General features: G+C 44.1%; 1 protein-coding gene across 1 annotated transcript in view; it reads right to left on the reverse strand.

Annotated features, from left to right (window-relative positions):
• LOC135082465 (tetratricopeptide repeat protein 28) overlaps positions 1 to 12,482 on the reverse strand; it is a 97,699-nt gene that overhangs the window by 5,347 nt on the left and 79,870 nt on the right. The window contains exons 8-34 of the mRNA XM_063977260.1: positions 10,069 to 10,314; positions 9,495 to 9,658; positions 9,303 to 9,378; positions 9,088 to 9,201; positions 8,778 to 8,997; positions 8,466 to 8,685; positions 8,057 to 8,330; positions 7,875 to 7,973; positions 7,669 to 7,785; positions 7,429 to 7,551; positions 7,142 to 7,347; positions 6,859 to 7,038; positions 6,411 to 6,555; positions 5,964 to 6,066; positions 5,637 to 5,773; positions 5,042 to 5,219; positions 4,644 to 4,770; positions 4,249 to 4,409; positions 3,817 to 3,915; positions 3,607 to 3,728; positions 3,125 to 3,240; positions 2,482 to 2,609; positions 1,777 to 1,971; positions 1,500 to 1,658; positions 1,052 to 1,381; positions 352 to 547; positions 135 to 303 (exon numbers count right to left, since the gene is read on the reverse strand). Coding sequence (XP_063833330.1) covers positions 135 to 303; positions 352 to 547; positions 1,052 to 1,381; positions 1,500 to 1,658; positions 1,777 to 1,971; positions 2,482 to 2,609; positions 3,125 to 3,240; positions 3,607 to 3,728; positions 3,817 to 3,915; positions 4,249 to 4,409; positions 4,644 to 4,770; positions 5,042 to 5,219; positions 5,637 to 5,773; positions 5,964 to 6,066; positions 6,411 to 6,555; positions 6,859 to 7,038; positions 7,142 to 7,347; positions 7,429 to 7,551; positions 7,669 to 7,785; positions 7,875 to 7,973; positions 8,057 to 8,330; positions 8,466 to 8,685; positions 8,778 to 8,997; positions 9,088 to 9,201; positions 9,303 to 9,378; positions 9,495 to 9,658; positions 10,069 to 10,314 — 4,404 coding nt within the window. The remainder of the gene's footprint in view (positions 1 to 134; positions 304 to 351; positions 548 to 1,051; positions 1,382 to 1,499; positions 1,659 to 1,776; positions 1,972 to 2,481; positions 2,610 to 3,124; positions 3,241 to 3,606; positions 3,729 to 3,816; positions 3,916 to 4,248; positions 4,410 to 4,643; positions 4,771 to 5,041; positions 5,220 to 5,636; positions 5,774 to 5,963; positions 6,067 to 6,410; positions 6,556 to 6,858; positions 7,039 to 7,141; positions 7,348 to 7,428; positions 7,552 to 7,668; positions 7,786 to 7,874; positions 7,974 to 8,056; positions 8,331 to 8,465; positions 8,686 to 8,777; positions 8,998 to 9,087; positions 9,202 to 9,302; positions 9,379 to 9,494; positions 9,659 to 10,068; positions 10,315 to 12,482) is intronic.

The following is a 12,482-nucleotide window of genomic DNA, read 5'->3' on the forward strand; positions in this document are numbered from 1 at the left end:
CTTCAAATATTAAATCCCAAATGAAAAGATGTTCTCCATTTATGTTACGCTGCCTACCATGAGCCAGCGCATGATTGCTTCGAGCGCGCTGCTGCCGGCCGCTGCTGATAAGTGTAGTAGGACTCTAACCGTACCTGATAGTCCGTCAGAGGAGTGACTCGCAACATATCAGCGACCAGCTCGGCTTCCTTTAACTGTGCGTGCGCGCTGGCCCATCTCGAGCCGCCGACGCGCGCGCCGCCCACCACGAGGCAGCGCATGCCTGCTTCGGGCGCGCTGCTGCCGGCCGCTGCGGCTGCTGCGCTGCTGCCAGAGGCTGTCGCTGCTGTATAAGTATACTAGGGTTGTAACCGTACCTGGTAGTCCGTCAGAGGAGTGACCCGCAACATATCAGCGACCAGCTCGGCCTCCTTGAGCTGTGCGTGCGCGCTGGCCCATCTTGAGCCGCCGACGCGCGCGCCGCCCACCACGAGGCAGCGCATGCCCGCTTCGGGCGCGCTGCTGCCGGCCGCTGCGGCTGCTGCGCTGCTGCCGGCTGCTGTTGCGGCTGTAAAAGTATAGTGGGATTAAAATAGGATAATTACAACTACTTCAGTACATAATTTGAGAACGTCATGTATTTTTATGATGATGTAGGATAGTGGAAATCATTGGGAGAGGCATATGTTCAGCAGTGGACGTCCTATGGCTGAAATGATGATGTAGAACCACTGTTCTACCTCACTAGGTATGTATAAAAATATCTACACAAATGTTTGTTATGCGGCGATCGAACTTTCCTTGAAGCTGTTGAAGTCATCCATCAGTCATTCAATATGTCAATTTTATTTAATTATATTTTTTTAAAGATTATTAGCAATTTGTTTGCACAAATTACTAATAGTCCCGTTAGCCCCTCGTGTAAAGCTAAATAAGCTTGTGTTAAGAGTGGGCTCACTACAATAGTCGAGCGGGTGGTGGGATTCGAACGCGTTCCTCGGATCTCGAGTCGGCCAGTCCGACCCTTTCACCGTTCGGCTATCGTGGCACTGTCGGTTACTGTGACACGTACCGTGGTCGTGGTGCGGGCGCTGGCGGTGGCGCGCCCGCTGGTGGCGCAGCGCGGGCGCGGCCAGCAGCGCGTGCCGCTCGCACAGCGGCTCGCCGTCCGCTGGTCGCAGCGCGCCCCAGGGGCAAGCGAATGGCACGCCTTCCACCACCACCACTATCGCTACACACGTACCGTGGTCGTGGTGCGGGCGCTGGCGGTGGCGCGCCCGCTGGTGGCGCAGCGCGGGCGCGGCCAGCAGCGCGTGCCGCTCGCACAGCGGCTCGCCGTCCGCTGGTCGCAGCGCGCCCCAGGGGCAAGCGAATGGCACGCCTTCCACCACCACCACTATCGCTACACACGTACCGTGGTCGTGGTGCGGGCGCTGGTGGTGGCGCGCCCGCTGGTCTCAGCGCACCCCATGGGCAAGTGTAGAGCACGCCTTCCACCACCACTGTTACTGCACACGTACCGTGGTCGTGGTGCGGGCGCTGGCGGTGGCGCGCGCGCTGGTGGCGCAGCGCGGGCGCGGCCAGCAGCGCGTGCCGCTCGCACAGCGGCTCGCCGTCCGCTGGTCGCAGCGCGCCCCAGGGGCAAGCGAATGGCACGCCTTCCACCACCACCACTATCGCTACACACGTACCGTGGTCGTGGTGCGGGCGCTGGTGGTGGCGCGCCCGCTGGTCTCAGCGCACCCCATGGGCAAGTGTAGAGCACGCCTTCCACCACCACTGTTACTGCACACGTACCGTGGTCGTGGTGCGGGCGCTGGCGGTGGCGCGCGCGCTGGTGGCGCAGCGCGGGCGCGGCCAGCAGCGCGTACCGCTCGCACAGCGGCTCGCCGTCCGCTGGTCGCAGCGCGCCCCACGGGCAAGCGTAGAGGACGCCTTCCACCACGACTACGAGCTCACGCCGCCCGCCGCAACCGCGGCGACCGTGGGTAGCTGTAACAAATAAGCATAACATTTTCACCAAGTTCGTTTCTAGTTGTAGGTACATACTCGTTTTCACAAACACATTTACTCGTTTTCGCAAACGTACAAAATATGTAAGTAGGTAACAAAATTACTAGAAGGCTTCGTCACACTACCGTTTCTTGTCAAAGGTTTTTGAAGAGCAAGCGCTGCGTTTTATGTGATGATGCGCGATTATAACGGCACGCTAGCGCTGCCTAGGTTTAACTCTAGCGTAGCGTCATCATGTATGATCTGACATCTGAAAAGATAACTTATTTAGCGACTAGCATTTGCAAGGTAGGTCATGCATAGTTGTATTGTCGCTAGAGAAACTTAGTGAGGAGGACGAATGTGCATATTCTGATATCACTCAAACGGACCAGCTTAACGTGCTTAAGCATTAGTGATAGTGATGTGACGACAGATTGTATCTATTTATAATTTAATTAAACAACCCAGCTCAAACGTTTTTTTTTGCATTGTTTTTGCAATATTTACCGTGGTTGTTGTTGCAGGAGGCCGGCAGTAGATCTTCGAAGGGCGCCAGCAGCATCTGGTACAGGCCGGCGAGGCACGGCGGGCCCTGCCACGACGCCGCCTTCTTGCGCGGGCCGTGCACGCTGGACCTGAGCCAAGGAACACAATGGTAATGTAATAGAGTAGTAGACACCCTGGCCAATTGATATTCTTTTTTGAGCTGGCAAAACGCAACATCCCATAATATGGTCATTGGGACCATGAAATCTATTCAATTCAAAACTACTAAAAACTAACTAAGTCTGAGTCCGCACTACGGTTTTTTCCCGCAAGCGGTATACCGCTACACAGCCCGAAACGTATACGCGCGAAAAAGTTGCAGTGCGGACACTTGCATTAGTTTTACTTGTTAACTACTTGGTTATAAAATCACGCGGTTAAAAACCGCAGACGTTTAGCTGTAGTGTGGACTCGGCCTAAATCATTTTTGGGTGAGAAAGAAGTTTTGTCTTGGAATTATCTCTATCACCATCTCTTATTCAGCAGGGCGCACTGGTTGATTTTTTGAAGAAACTATCTTTTGTTTTTTAAATTCAAATTTCGAATTTTTTCTTTCTTTTTAAACCAATTTAGTAAACAAAATTAAATGAAATGTTTATCTTACCTCGTGGATCCTTGTAAGCTGGCCACTGAGCCAGCGACAGAACCACCGACGGAACCCACGCTGAATAGCGAGCTGAGTGAGTAGTTTGAAGAGTTTAGGAGGTGGTTGCGGGTAACCTAAAAACAAAAAAGATATAAATAATTTGAACTATTCCTTATCCTTGAATTATTAAACTAAATATGCATGATTTGGGGGTTGACTACAATAGTCCAGTGCCGGAGGGGTTTGAATGCGATCTTGAGTCGGCCACCTTCAGCGTTCGGCTATTGTCGCTTAAACCTTTAACCGTTGTAACCTTTCTATGTCAACTATGGTTATTTATTTATTTATTTATTTATTTATTTAATTAAAATGCAAGTGAGCTTACAGATTTATATCCAAAGCGCTCACATTGCCAATTTGAAATTTACTTTTTGAAAGTTATACAAAGTAGGCATAGAGAATATCAGAAAACTACTACATTTAGGGAAAAATGTGGTTACCATTCTGGTGAGTCCCGTAGGCCGCTCATCTGGTTCCCACTGGTCGTCTTCGCCGCGCCGTTCTGCGGTGCTCTTCAGCCAAGACGACCATTCGCTGATGAAGCGCTCCAGTTTGCCCACATCTGGTTAGGGACAAGTCAAGTCAAGTTAGTATTTTGTTCTAATCTTTCACGGGTTATTACAAAAGTTCCGTACAGAAGACAAACTTACTGTTAGTATTTTGAAGGTCATCAGGATTGATTTCAGGGAGACTGTTGTTGCTTTCTTCAGATTCTTCCAGAAGAGATACTTGGTGGAAGCGAAGGATACCTGGAAACACACATTAAGAATTATAAGAAACTTGGACAGTCGGCTCCAGCAAAAGTTGGCAATTTTGTAAATAAAACAGAGTAATAGAGATTGAACAGTAGCAGCGATCTTGAGATCGATGATTGCTAATATCGAGACTGTTTACCTTCAGATCATAAGTAGAAGTCAGAGTGTTGCTGTGTCAGCCTTATTTATTTCAGTCAGTCTTATTTATTTGCAATATTGCCAACACAATATTGGCACAGTAATCCTCCAATAATATAGGCATAGGAGGATTTGCAAAAAATTATGGTCTTCTTAGTAAATCAATTTGTTAATTGGCAGTAAAGATACCTTTATGCGGCTGAAGCAGCCAAGCATAGAGCCGGCCAGCAGCGAGACTGTAGTACAGAACCGGCGCCTTCTGCTTGTTCACCACCTCGAACACTTGCTCCACTGTCGACGGGCACCACGGCTCCGGGCGCTCTTTGCCTTGCTCTTCTGTGGCATTTCTACTGCAAGTGAAATAAAATATGGTAGGTATAGCTTCGACCATTGTTACCATTATTACTGAGAATACCAACTAAATAACTAAAGCATCTGCAATCTGCATAGTTTGGAATGGAAGGCATGTAAAAAGTTGGACCCGGCTAATTTATGAGTCAAGTCTAGTCAGGTGCCGTAGGGTGGTTCGATGTATTATTGCAGTACGCTCATTAGCTTGATTTCTTCACTTATGCCTGTGTTACCTTTGAGAAGTATGCAGTTCCAAATTGGTCTGGTTCACAGTGCCAGCAGGCTTTTCAGTGGCAGCGTCTAGTGCGCGGCAGCGACCTCGTTCGGCCACTACCAGTGCTTCAGGGTGCCGACCAAGCTCTGAAACAGTGACAACTTATGTTAATGGATTGAACATGTAATACATCACAATTTTATTGTGAACAATAAAATTAGTACAGGTCCCAATATTAAACCCTGGGGTACTCCAAATTTTTTTTTGGAATTGCTTACGAATACATGTTAAGTATTGTTGAAAAATAAGTCCTTTAGAAACTTGATTTTATACATCGGATATACATTAAATGAAAAATTCAATAAGGAGTGGTTTCTTTCACAAGACTGGACAGAAGTAATTTGATTATGCACTCACCAACTAGCACTCTCTGTAGTGCGTGGTGAGTAGACGTGTACAGTGCTGCTGTATTCCTGTCCCGGTGTTTGTCAGCCACAGTGTCGAGTGCTGTCAAGGCTGCTTGTAACTGTTCCTTCGCTTCTTCGAGTTCCCCTGACGCCCATAGCGCGAAGCCGAGGCGGTGGCGAACCCTTGCCTATGGGATAAAGAATGAGAATTAGTGAGTTATAAACAATCATATTTTTACATCATAGGATGATAATCATCTTTATCATCAGTTTCTAAGAAGACTGAAGGTCATAGGTTTCCCCCATCAAATGTCATAGCGAGTGACTCAAGGCTGTAAGCATCAAGTAGCTTCTCGCTATCCTGACTAATTTTGATCGCCTCATCGGTCCACTAGTTCCCAACTAGGGCCACCCACGCTGGGTTTTTGTCAGTGTCAGTATCTTATACAGTTCGTTATTGCTATAAGAAATATCTTCCATTAATGTGTTTCTGCAATTCTTGTATCGTCTTTCATTCAAATTAGCAATTCGAGAAGTTTTGTCAGTGACATCAATACTTTTGGGAATACTCATTGCAGCTTATTGTTTTTTTTTAAGTATTTTACCTCTTGGTCCACATCGGCCAGCCCCTCCGTGGCAGCGAGTGCCTGTCGCAGGTAAGACACAGCGCTGCCACAGGCTCCCATCGCTAGGTGCGCTCCACCGAGTTCTGCTAGGGCTTGTGCTCGGCCACGAGTGTCACCTAGAAAGAGATAATATTTGGAATTTCAACAGGCTGTAAGGGCCGTAACCTGAACTAGACATAACTCTCTTCTTATTTCGGTACTTATGTCGGACGTTTGTGGCAATGACTTCCAGTACACGACCGTACACGATAGAAAAATAAAAATGACCGGGCTTTGTTATCGCCTAGTTTGTGTTTATGATCTTACCAGAAGCAGTAGCGTGTCTTAGTCGAGACTCGTGCCAGCGCGCGGCTTCGGCGTGCGCGCCCATCGACGCGTGCGCAGCGCCCAGACCACCACAGGCCCGTGCCTGTAATGAACAATTGAGAGACAAATTAAGTAACATAAAGAAATCGAATAGGAATAAATGTGTGGTAAGGTAATTCTCGAGATGTCAGTCATCACCCATAAGCAACTTCAGAAGCCATATTTTACAAATTTAGATCGGATTCTCCCACAAATCTCCATTCAGTCCATAATCTCCAATTATTAGGTAAAGAGGCGAGTCCATGGGGATTAGTGGAGTAACCGTTTACTTTCGTCGGAAGCAGAAAATGGCATTACATTACATCTAATACAAAAGTTGGTAGGGAAATTCGCTTTTAGTGCACATCATTCGCAGGATAAAGGAAATCAATTAACTTTTGTGGTTACCTGTAGATGCGTAAGTCCTAATCGGTGCGCCAGTTCCAGCTCCGCTCGGTGGTGCCTGACAGCGGCGGCGTGCTCGCCCAACGCGTGTTGCGCCACGCCCAGGGAGTGGCACGCTTCTGCTTCCATGATTTGGTTGTTTAGTTCCCTGGAAGATAATAAGCAATTATTTTGCAATTTTCATATTATTGATCATTGTTATAGGGTGGATGGAACAGAATATGTTATTTATTTGGCACACATATTTCTTATGGTACAAGAAAAAGTGTACCAAAAGGTTCTCCAATATAGTAATAGTCGTAGCTGTTGCCACGATGCTGATGCAGAAGATGGTCTTTCGGGAACTGGTTGTGGCAAAACAAATCTTAAAACAAATGGAAGTGAAGATTTCTTTATTCAGATATTAATTTTCTCTGGTGGTTTCTCTCAGGTGCTAGATCTTTTTACTTACTTAGCAATGTTCTTCTGGTGATCCAAACAGAAGACAGCTTGCTCCAAATTGTTCAGGGCGATGTGCAAAGCGCCGAGTTCACCATACGCCTGTGCTTTAGCTTCGGGCACACCGAGCTCGTGTGATACCACCAAACGTTTTTCCAGGCAGACTAGTGCTTGCTGTAGATTTCCTATTGACCTGTAGCAGTAATTTAATATCATAATTTTGCGAAGAAGATTATTATTTTAGTATTTTTAAATTGTTTATTTTTGCCATGTAGTAGCATCTACTAAAGACTTACTTGTGACTAAGACCTAGTCCTCTATACGCTCTTTCTTGCTCTCTCTTATTATCGAGCTTCAATGCGGCAGCTAGATGCTGTTCATGGTACTTGACTGCTTCATCAGGATCTCCCAGGGCGTCGTAACAGTCTCCAAGAGACCCTAAGGCTCTTGCTTTGTCCAGTTGACACGTTGGGGTGTTCACTCTTTCTAATATCGCCAGTTGCTGGAAAAAAAAACATTAACATGATTTTCATGCCTTTCAACGGACATGCTAACGACTTGCGACTATGTGATTATTATGTACCTGTTCTAAATATCCAATAGCGTCCTCATAGTGTCCCATATTGAGTTTGGCAATACCTAAATTGCCATACGCTTGAGCTTCTAACGCGCAGTCTTGAAGTTCTTGCGCCCTTTCTAGTTGCTCCTAAAACAGAAAATATGAAATGATTGTGCGTCTTGTTATTATTGTCACTTTTCTTTCGATACAGATCTGAAAAATGCAAAGGAATTCAATTTTTATAGAATGGAAGATCCAACATACCCGATAACAACGGGCTGCATGTGAATAGTGGCCCAAGGCCATGTGGACAGCGCCAAGGTGGGAATGCGCTCGTGCCTCTCCCGCGGCATCGCCTGCTTCTTGGCGTAGTGTTAATTCCTGTAAATACATTATTTTTATTGTTATTTATTCTTTATTCTGTGTCCAAGTTGTTCTTTTCTTTATAAATATACAATGGGTTAACCTACCTGTGTATGATGCCCAAGAGCAGCATCCAATCTTCTTTGCAGTCGTCTTGCTAAGCCTAGGGCACCACAGGCAGCAGCTTCTAAGGAACGATCCCTAGCCTGCAATAAAACGAGTATGCAATTTATTTACCGAAACGCTTACACTTAGAAGTATCTATATTTTTTTAAATAATTCTTAGTACCTGTCTAGCGAATCCTAGTTGTCTCTGGTACATCTTAACAGCTTCTTCAACATCACCCATTTTGATCAAAACATCTCCAATATTTCCCAGAGCCCTGAATTTGCCCTGCAAGTGCTGCGTCATATGGGCTATCGCTAGGAAATACTTCTGGCATTCTAAAGCCGTGTCCAGGTTACCGAGTGCTAAGTGGGCAAGTCCGAGGTTGCAGTACGCTCGTCCCATGTTCATTTTGTCTTGAAGATCTTTGGCTAATGATAAATCTTGGTCATAATATCTGTAAAAAAAAATTTTTTGGTTTTTCTATGTGTTTTACCTCTTGGTCCTCTTGGTGATGATGATTCAGAACCTAGAATCAATTTAAAGTGATTGGAGCAACTACAAGAATGTTAATTCATAATGATTTTCTCACCTAACAGCTTCCCTGTAGTTGCCCAGGCAGTAGTGCGCATAGCCTAAAAAGTGGCAAGCCTTAGCTTCAGCAGTGACGTCACCTAGCTCTTGGGAGAGCATGAGATGTTGCTCATAATAAGGAACAGCTTGTGCGAATTCCCCTCGGGATGAGAGACAATTGCCTAAATTCAAGAGTGCACACGCTTCGCCTGCTGCATCTTTTAATTCTCGTGCAATCCCTGAAAGCCGAAAAATGTTAAGTTTTAATTTGATTTAACCAAAGACTGAGGCAACTCTCAGTCATCATCAAGAATAATTCGACATTCATTACCTAAATGAGCTCTATAATGAAACAACGCCATATCATGAGCTCCCAACGCCTGGTAAGCAACAGCCAGGTTTCCATGTGTGGAGGCTTCTGAGCTCCTATCGTGGACTTCTTTGGAGATTGTCAGCTCTTGCTTGTGGTACTTGATGGCTTGTTCGTAAAACCCCGCTGCAGAGTATGCGTTGCCAATGTTGCCGTATGCCCTGCCCATGCCGGCTTTATCCTAGAAAAAAAATGATTTTGAGTAACTGTGCTATAATTTCATTTTTTTTTTCAAGAAAATTATGTTTATAAGCGCATTTAATAATGTTACCTGCAGTTGTCTCGCTATTGAAAGATGTGCTTGATGTAATTTCAGTGCAGCATCATGTTCCCCCAATAATTGGTACACAATTCCTAAATTGGAACAAGCCCGGCCTTCGCCCACCTGAAACCCAATAGAAATAATATGACGTTCTACAATCTTTACAAAGTAAACTCGTCATACCAGTAAGTCCTGTTAGGTTATAAATAATTTACAACCCGTACCTTATCTCGGGCTGCTAACGCAACATCTAGTTGTCGCTCATGCCATTTCTTTGCTTGAGCATAATCGCCTGCGCATCTGGAAAATGGATTGCGTTTCCTTGTCATCAGTTCAATTACAAAGTACCTACGAAGCTCATCTCGACTAAGAACTTTAATTAGTTGAATAAATAATGCAATCTGTGGAAATGTTACCTGGCTGCATGTCCTAGGCCAGCGTACGCTCGGGCTTCTATAGCTCTATCGCCAAGGTTTTGAGCTATCCTTAGCACGTTTTCGTGGTATGCAATTGCTTGGGAGAAATTTCGTCTATAATGATATGAAGAACCTAAGTTGGAGTACGCTCTGGCTTCCTCGACCTGACGGGAAAAGGAATTCATGTTATAGTGTTTTCTTTAAGGTTAATAGGGATGTTTCCTGGGTCAAAAAGCAAGAGTTTTAATTAGTCCGTCAGTTAACTTATCAAAAAATACTCTACACGTATTTTTCACTTTTTCAAACTAATGAAAATTTAAAGAGATAAAGTGCGCCAAAGTTCATAAGAAGAGGCCCGTGACGTCAATGCGTGCATAAAAGTGCCGCACGTTGTGACATCGTGCGGAACTTCAACGCACCATAACTATGTAATTATTTGTTAGATTGACAAATAAAAATATACGTGTCCAATATTTTTGATATTAAACATGACGGACTAAAAAAATTTTTTTAGGAAACTAGCCTATTTGAAATATTTTGCCTTACAATTAAAGTCTGGTAACTTGTGATTTACCTGATCACCAAGTCTTCTGGCTAGCCTCAAATGCTGCGTGTGACAGTCGACGGCCGAGTCAAACTCTCCCATAGCGAGGTACACTGCCCCAACGTTCCCGATCTCCCTGGCCTCTTGCAGTCGGTCACCCATCTGCTTGACCAACTGAACACATTGCTTGTGACTGGCGAGTGCGTTAGGATAGTCGCCGATGGCTGTGTACACATGCCCTAATGATGTCAGGGCTGCGGCAGCTGCTTGAGTGTCCTGAAAAGATAAAGATCTCTTAAATGTTGTAACATATAAACCTTTATGATGATGGCGCTACCACGCTTCTTACTATCCATTTGCAACAATAATATGGGCTGTGCACCTAGTCTTCGTTTAAATTTTTCTCAACAACTACATAGTTTGACTATGATGTAAGACAGCCAGTTCATCATGGTGAAGCTCGGGTCCACGTATTAAGGTATCTTGATCGAAATTGTAAAAATAATGTTAGATACAATAAGAACATTTCTGAAGAGGAATGTCTACGTATTATAAGCAAACGTTGGAGATCTATACTCCCTTTCCCTGTATTTTCTGCCAGATATTTACGAGTATATGAATAATTAATATCCTCATGGAGGCACCCACCTTATAATTACTTCCGTGAATAGTCTCCTCGTTTACCGTGTTAGTGGATGGGGTCAAACATAATTAGAAAGATAGTACACGACAGAAAATCTGTTTGAAACTCTATAGCTAGTCTAAAGACTAAAGTATTAATCCAAGAAGTTAATAAAATGAAAGGCAAATGAGAAGCACTCGGTTAATTTGTGTTTCGCGGAGCGTTTACCACATTCTCGTGGTGCACCGTGACCTACAGATTAACTTCGTGACCTCAGCTCTAACTAAAACGTAGAAAAAACTAGGCCCTAATGTAAAGAAATAAGGTTGACTATCAAATAAAACAGTATCTCAAATTGTGGAAGCTCACCGCTTACTGCGGGACCAAAATTATTACGTCTAACTAAGTACTGGTTGTTAATGTTAGAGAAATTAGTCCGTGGAAATTGTGAAAGAGAGTTTGATGATTTCCATAATTAGCCGGTTAATGTCAACTTCGTGCAGAAACAGTTGGATTAGGGAAATTAACATCTTGTAATAAGACACAGATTAGATATAACAGTAAAATAATAAGTATTTAATAGGTAAATAAATTATAGAGACTGACGTAGGCGATCTTGAAATTTATTTACCAATTTATTTAGTCTAATAGGATTTAGGAGAAGGATTATTTATCTTTTACATGAACAGAAAGCGTTAATATTAAATTCAAGAGCTAACTGCAATTATAGAATTATCCCGTGCAATAAATCCTGTGAAGTGATAATTCTATAGTAAAAATGCAACATAATAGTTTAAAATATTATACTAACTGCAATTACCCATCCGAAAGCAAATGGATAGCAAGACACTCTACAAGTATAATTTACTAACTATAAACGTACAATCCAATAATAAGCAACAAACGCGAGTTGGTAAACCGGCTAATAATTCAAAAGCTGTTTATCTAACACACGACAGTGTGTGCTAGAATGGAAATGGCAAACAAATGCCGCTATGAACGAGAGCAGTAAACAGTATCAAATGACGCCACATTTCTAGTAGAATGCATACGACAAACAAAGCAAATAAAGGCATAGAATCCCGCGTCCTTTTCACCGAGGAAGTTGGGGACAAAAGGAAAAAATGCCCGAAGACAGCCCGCCTTTGTCTCGCGTAGGGATGGGAACGTTTTGACGATAGCGCGATTAGATAACGTTTTCTTATGATCGAAAAACTTAGTTCTAAAGTGAAAGTTGTGTTCTCAGAAGAAAATGCGGAAAATTTTCCTCGTTATAGATAACTTTTTAGCATATTTTATTGGAGATTATAGTAGGTATCTTTGAGTAGGTGTTACTATTACGTTCTACTTTTAATAATCTTTAATGTTCCGGTGTCTAAGCGCAATGGAACTGATAACTTATAAGCCAAAATCTTTTACAAATGTACGAGTACATTATATTAGTGCCAATCTTCACGATCCAGATAACAAACTTTGAAAGCTCTGAGCTTATTGAAAACTCGAATCGATGTCGACAAGTTCGATTCCCGCCCCGCACGGGCCGCGAAGTCGGACGAGCCGCAACAATCTAGCTAATTAAGTATGTGCAACATTATGCGATAGCGCGCTGATTTACGTACTGCCTCGATCCCCTTCTGTCGTCTTTCTAATGCCAGCCGTGGATGCACCCTAAAATACTTCAATCTTGGCCAACAAGTTACCGACATTTGAAGCTTCAAGTCGCTTTAACTTTAAATAAGGGTTCCTTGTCAGGACTACGGAACCATCGGATTGAGGCTTACATTTGGAATATTACTAAACTTGATATTAATTTCTTCAAAAT

This window comes from Ostrinia nubilalis, chromosome 21, assembly GCF_963855985.1.
Source record: "Ostrinia nubilalis chromosome 21, ilOstNubi1.1, whole genome shotgun sequence".
Lineage (NCBI taxonomy): Eukaryota > Metazoa > Arthropoda > Insecta > Lepidoptera > Crambidae > Ostrinia > Ostrinia nubilalis.